The 7316-nt window shown below is 36.7% G+C and overlaps 1 protein-coding gene across 1 annotated transcript; it reads left to right on the top strand.

Annotated features, from left to right (window-relative positions):
- Positions 1-605: 605 nt before the first annotated feature.
- Positions 606-1276, top strand: LOC149258387 (uncharacterized). The gene is made up of 2 exons (XM_089414077.1): positions 606-873; positions 1145-1276. The coding sequence occupies exons 1-2, from the start codon at positions 610-612 to the stop codon at positions 1274-1276; spliced, it is 396 nt and encodes a 131-aa protein (XP_089270203.1). The 5' UTR covers positions 606-609.
- The last annotated feature ends 6040 nt before the right edge of the window (positions 1277-7316 follow it).

Below are 7316 nucleotides of genomic sequence, written 5' to 3'. Positions count from 1 at the left end.
ATAATTATTTAATTATAATTAATTACTTTTAATTATTATTATTTTTCAAAAATAATTTTATTTTTTTAGAAATTTATAAAATTAAAAATGTAAGAGGAATCATGACAAAACCGTTTTTATTAATATAATAATTAACTAATTATAATTAATTTCTTTCAATTATTATTATTTTCAAAAATAATTTTATCTTATTAGAAATATAAAATTAAAAATGCCTAGAGGAATCATGACAAAACGGCGATTACAAGTTTTATAAAGTAATTTTGAATGAGGCAAGGTCATTCAAAATATGGATGTTCCAAAATATGTGCAAAAGTGAAAAATAATTATATTATAAAATTTATGTGATAAAATTAAAATACCTCCAATTAAATAGTTAGGCACTTCTCTTTTCTTTTTCTTTTTCTTTACAGGGAGGCTATCAGGGTTAGTCCAACATTTTCCATGAGCATGGAATTAATTTCGCCTTTTAAAAACTTAGTTAGAGTGATGAGGTATAGAATCTATGCTTCCATTTGAATACAAATATTCAGTCATAAAATCCCCAGCCAGGAGAACTATTGAACTCCATTTTCAAGCTCTTTTCACTTTGCCTTCCTTCCCGCAATAATGGGAAACGAGGATAGCTCATGCTGGAGCGGAATTTGCCCATGCTGTTGTCCAGGAAAGAAGCCTCCCAAAACTGCCGGTGATGCTTCTTCTCCTAATAAGATACCTGCAGAAGAAAATGCAAAAGTCGATCCGTCAAGAAAGAAGGTTCCCGACACCGCCGGTGCTGCTGCTTCTTCCCCTGATAACATACCTGCAGAAGAAAACGCAAAAGTCGATCTGGACGGCCTTCTCAGTCACATAACTAAGCTTTTCCAAATGAGGGTACGGTGATTTCATATTTATCTTGAATGTGAATTATACTCACAGATCCATATTAAGTTTAAATTTATCCAGTTGTTATGTAAAGTCTAAAAAATGTGCGACCCTTTTAGACGATGTAAAAAAATTAAAGCCTTTCATTGTATAATATGACAAGTTCAGTGCAGTGCTTAATATATATTTGTCATCGAATCTACATATATATAGATGATCAAGATATTATTTCGTTCGGGTAAAAGGAGCGTAACATGAGTTTCAATGGTTTCTATATCAGGAGGGGAGAATAGCAGCCTATGAGCCAGTGGCAGGTCAACAATTTTGGCCAAGTTCAGAAAGCTTCAACAACTTAAAGACGTTTCTCTCTGATGGAATAAAGGCCAATGTCTGTACCAAACGTCCTCCATGATTTCACAGTGAATATTTTTTTTTTTCTTTTTTTTTCACAACCTGAAATTTGCGGGACCATGTCCATGCCCTACAGGTAAAATCTTCTATCTAAATTCTTCTTTATATTTTTTTTAATGGTGTTCAGAAGTATAATACTCTAGTCGATTCGAAGGCAATTGCTCACATTATGCTGCAAGGTATGGGTTCGGGAAGCATGGTCGCTGCAGGTTTTCTGGTTGTGGCAAACATACTGGAAAGATTCGAAGACGTTCGTACCAACCAAATTGAGTGTCTAGATCTTTTGAAAGAAATGCTTAAATTAGGCGAACTAGTTAAGGAGTTTAAAGAGCTGAAGGGAGACATGCACAAAGAAATCGAAGCCGCAACAGCGTTAATTGTGGAAGGTTCCATCATGTGCTGTGCACACATTAATTCTCCAAAATTTTCGCAGTGAGTATTCGACAGTCCAGTCCAACCTAGGACTTACGAAGACTGCTAGGACTTCAGTATTATGAAATTGATTTTTTGACTTCGTATGGCATTTTTTGTATAAGGTGGAGATGCGTTTTTTTGTATAGTGGTTGAGTAGTTTGTTGAATCCATGATATACGCAGTTTATATGATTCAAAGCATTGTTGTGTTTCCAGAATGTTTTGTAGTATTGCTTGATATATATTGAAGTAATATATCCTTTATGCGTTTTGAAGTGAATACATTCAAAACATAGTAATATTGCAGTGATATAAGAAATGCTGATGCAAACATTAGAAGAAAATAAAGTGCATAAGGTTGTGGCATAAGAATTTTTTTTTTTCAGCAGAAGTCTTTTATCAACAGAAGTTTTTTTTAGCAGAGATATTTTTTTTACATAATGCATTCAATCATTTCTATGGTAGGAATAGTTCTCACTGGCAAGGAGAACTATTCAGAATGGTCTCGGATGGTAAAACACACTCTCATCTACAATGAGCTGTGGAAAGGAGTGTGTGTCGGAGAAGAAGACAAAGACCCTGTGCAACCTACATCAGATAAAGAACTTGTCATTTGGGAAAACAAGAACATCAAAGCCTATGCATTGATCGCAGCATCTGTAAATGAAGAAGTAAGTTGTCATATTTCATCCTATTCCACTGCCTTTGAAGCTTTACAAAAGCTGAAAGAACTCTATGATACACATTTTGCACTTGAAGTTGTTCAGCTCATGATTAAACTCTTCACTCTTGAACTGAAAAATAATGATCCCCTTGCTCTTGCATCTGAAATAAAGTCTATAATGCATGATATTAAATCCACTAAGGTTGAGCTGGATATCTCTCTTATTGCCTTTCTCAAAGCACTCTATCCTACCTACTCTAATTATCTTGAGTCTTTACAAGCAAATGGAAATCTTAAAGACATAACCTTTGAGTCTCTTGTGAAAAAGTTTGCTGAAAGAGAGAAAGCCTTTGGAAAGAAAACAGTCCCTGAATCTTTTGAAGAGACTGTTTGCCTTGCTCATAAAGAAAAGCATCCTGCTCAAGATTCTACAAGAGGAAGAGGTGGACGAAGAGGAAGAGGAAGATACTTCAGAGGCAGGGGGGGCAGACATTCTCAAGGTGAAAAAGCAGATCTGCATTGCATTCGCTGCAAACGAAATGGATCACATGATGCTTCTACATGCACGCTACCATGGGACAAAATTGAGCAGAGAAGAAATCAGCAGAAAGGTAAAACTGATGACACAGACAAAGGTAAAGCACCTGAATCCGCTCACTATATTGAGGCACAATGTAACATTGGAGTAAATGAAGATTTGTTTAATGCTTCACTTGCTTCTTCGAAAAATGACTGGTTGCTTGATTCAGGAGCAACCTGTCATATGACTCATAGGAAAGATTTTTTTGAAGATTTCACTGATAATGTTGATGGAGCAGTATACTTTGCAGATCAGTCAAAAATCAAGCCATCAGGGCTTGGCACAATCAGGCTTAAACTGCCTAGTCTTCCAGACTTTCTTCTGGATCATGTTCTATATCTCCCACAGCTCAAGAGAAACTTGCTGTCCCTGGTCCACATCCGCCAGCAAGGTCACTCCATTCACATGTTTGATGGAAAGCTTGAGGTAAGAAAGGCATCTGACCACTCACTTGTCATGAGGGGTATAGAAGAAGAAAGACTTCTTAAACTGCAAGGAACCTCTGCTCATACACAACATTTCTCATATATTTCTCATCATGAAGAAGGTACACTTCCATCAAGTTTATTATGGCATGCTATATTTGGACATTTAAACTATGATAGTCTCCGCTTGTTGAAGAAAAATGGTGTTGCTGGTTTGCCTACAATTCCTAGAAAACATAAGCAATGTGATGCTTGCATTCTAGGAAAGCATAGCAAACAGTCTTTTCATGATTCACATTCAAGAGCACATAGGAAGCTTGAACTTATTCATTCAGATTTATGTGGTCCAATGCATGTTCCTTCTGCAAATGGAAATAAATATATCATGACATTTATTGATGATTACACCAGAATGTGTTGGGTTTACTTATTGAAGAACAAATCTGATGCTTTTCAAACATTCAAGAATTTTCATAAATGGATTGAAAATGATGCACAATCTCATATTGGGTCTATTCACACTGATAATGGAAAAGAATATACATCAAATGAATTTGAACACTATCTTCGCCAACATGGGATTAAACATCAAACAACCGTGCCTTATAATCCTCAACGGAATGGTGTAGCTGAAAGAATGAACAGAACAATTTTGAATATGGTACGATCCATGCTTTTCTTCAAAACTGTAAAGACAATGTTTTGGGCTGATGCTGTTCTATGTGCTGCATATATAAAGAATAGATGTCCATCTAGTGCTATAAGAAACAAGACCCCTTATGAATTGTGGTATGGACATGTTCCTTCGGTAAAACATCTCAGGATTTTTGGTTCCACCTGTTATGCTTTAATACCAAAGGTACATAGAAACAAACTTGGTGCTAGAAGTCGTAAGTGTATCTTCCTGGGGTATTCAAACACATCTAAAGCATACCGACTCTATGATGAAGTAAATAAAAAGTTTGTTTTATCTAGAGATGTCATTTTTCTTGAATCATCCAAATCTGACAGTGTTGTTGAGCGGCAACTTGATCGCTTGGATAGATTCACAAAACTGAAATCATTTCAAGAGTTTGATAATCAGATTCCACATCTTGAAGGGGGGATTCCTATACTAGATCAACATGTGGAATCTTCTTCTAAAGAACAATCTCCCCTGCATGACACTCCAACAACGGATGATGCTTTAAGTGATGTAATTGATAGAATTGGGAGACTCAATCTTGATTCAAACCCAACTCAATCAACAGAGCAGCCTGGACCATCTCAGAAAGGTCCCCCAAAGTGGCTGACAAAGACACTTGAAAGTGTTCATCCTGATGAAATTGGAAAAACAGGAACCAGAAATACAAACCGACAAGATGGAGGTGATGTAGATAACTCTAATTCACCTGTTGATATGGATGTTACTTATGATTGTGAATTGAACTTGTCTACAGATTTTGAACCAACTTCCTTCAAAGAAGCTGCTTCTCATGATGAATGGAAAGAAGCGATGCAGAAGGAGTATGATGCCCTCATAAAGAATGGCACTTGGAAGCTGGTTGATCCTCCATTTGGAACCAAACCAATTGGCTGCAAGTGGGTCTACAAGAACAAGTACAAAGTTGATGGCTCACTTGACAAGCACAAAGCTAGGGTTGTGGCAAAAGGTTTTGCATAGAAGGAAGGGGTCGATTATGAGGAAACTTTTTCCCCCACAGCAAAATGGGCCACCATCCGGACACTCTTTGCACTAGCTGCTCAGAACGGTTGGAAAGTCCATCAAATGGATGTAAAAACTGCATTCTTGAATGGAGATCTAAAAGAGAATGTTTTTATGTCCCAGCCTGAAGGATTTGCTGTGAAAGGACATAAACATAAAGTATGCAAACTTGTGAAGTCCTTGTATGGCCTCAAACAAGCACCACGAGCCTGGTATGAAAAACTAACTGAGCATCTTCTGAAACTCAACTTCAATCATTTTGATCTTGATGATGCAACTTTATTTGTCAAGAAAGTTGGCAAAACAGTTGTATATCTTGTGGTATATGTAGATGATCTTTTAATGACAGGGAACAATGAAAGCTATATTGCATCCATAAAGAAAGAATTAGGAAATTTTTTTGAAATGACTGATTTGGGCTATGTTCATTACTATCTTGGCATTGAAGTAACCCAACATCCAAAGTCCATATTTCTTTCTCAAAAGAAATACATTGGAGATTTGTTAAACAGATTTGGCATGACAGAGTGTAATCCTCTTTCTACTCCAATGGAACAAAACTTGAAGCTCACATCTATTGAAGGAAAGGAATTTGAGGATGCAACAAAGTATAGACAGCTTGTAGGAAGTCTCATCTACCTCACTACTACCAGACCAGACATTTCATTTGCTGTTGGAATCCTCTCCAGGTTTATGCAAAAGCCTTGTGAGGGACATTGGTTTGCTGCAAAAAGAGTTCTAAGGTACATGAAGGGAACTCAAGACCTTGGAATCAAGTATACACAAGTGGACGACTTCAACTTGATTGGATACTCTGATTCAGACTTCGATGCAGACAAAGAAACTGGGGTATCTACTTCAGGATATGCTATGAGTCTTGGATCAGGAGCTGTCTCCTGTAGATCGCGCAAACAATCAGTACCAGCAGATTCCACAACAGAAGCAGAATATGTGGCAGCAGCTGAAGCAACGAAAGAAATTGTGTGGCTCAGGAAAATTCTTGAAGATTTGCAGGTAAAACAAATACAATCAACTCCACTCATGATTGATAGCACCTCTGCAATAAAGTTGGCCAAGAACCCAAAGTTCCATGATCGACTAAGCACATCAATACTAAATATCATCTGATCCGACATCATGTTGAGGCCAAAACAATCCATCTCCGTCATTGTTCCACAAACGAGCAAATTGCAGACATCTTCACCAAAGCGCTTGGAAGAGAAAAGCTTGAAAGATTCAGAACGATGCTTGGACTCACCAACATCCCTTCAGATTAAGGGGGGAACGTTGACACCTAATCTTCAACAGATGGGTGAACTGGACAGTCATCAAGAAGATGAACTGATCCGTCATATTTGTGTATATAACTGATAGTTAGCTAATGAATAAATCAATCAGTTTTTTCTTCCGCTCATTCATTCTGGAGTTACCCTGGCCTGACAAATTATAATGGGGTAAATCTAGTTTTATGTATGAAATTAGAATTAAATGTTATTAGATAGTATATGATTACATATAGAAAGTGGTACTTTTATCAATACTATTTAGGTTAAAATCATTTTTAATCTTTGAGGAGTTTATTTTTTCTAAACTTTTATGATGATGATGATGGTTAACGTCCCCTGAGACCAAACATTGGTCTATCGGACCTAAAAAAAAATTATTTAATTTGATTTAAGATTTTATTCCTGTGCTCAAAAAGCTTGGAGAGAAGCCTTTCGAGCTCACTATAATTTTGACATTGTAAAAGGCTAGGAAGGTCAGTATTGTAACAAAGATTGTGAAACTGAGATCTATTGTGGTTGTACGCGGGGCACTCTAAGAGGAAGTGGTTTTCATCCTCGATGTTCCTATTCTCACATATACGGCAGATCCTTTCCATCCATGGCGTTTTAGGAACTACCCAACGACCAGTTTCACTATGGAGCTCATGAGAATTCGTTCTAATCTTTGCTATATTAATTTTCTTCTTTGAGCTAATTAAAATAGAGAGATACTTTTGATCTTCTAGAGTGGGGTTGATGACCTTCTTATAATAACTTAATTTTCTTTTAGCCGCTAAATCTTTCTCACACCACATTTTTTCTTTGAACTTAGAAATAACAATATCTTTAATGTTATTTATGTCTTGCAATGCATCATTCTCGTTGATCTCCCAATAGTTTAACCAGGCCCTTGTGTCTTTATGCCACCCCCGACTGAGCCTTAGGTGGTTTTGGTTGGAATTTAAAGCTAACTTAGGAAGTCTATGATC

The sequence above is a fragment of the Pinus tabuliformis genome, chromosome 6 (genome assembly GCF_031772625.1).
Source record: "Pinus tabuliformis cultivar Carrire ecotype Pingquan chromosome 6, CPIR1, whole genome shotgun sequence".
Taxonomy (NCBI): Eukaryota; Viridiplantae; Streptophyta; class Pinopsida; order Pinales; family Pinaceae; genus Pinus; species Pinus tabuliformis.
The sequence above is the reverse complement of the archived record's forward strand: the minus strand, read 5'-3'. Positions and strand labels throughout refer to the sequence as shown.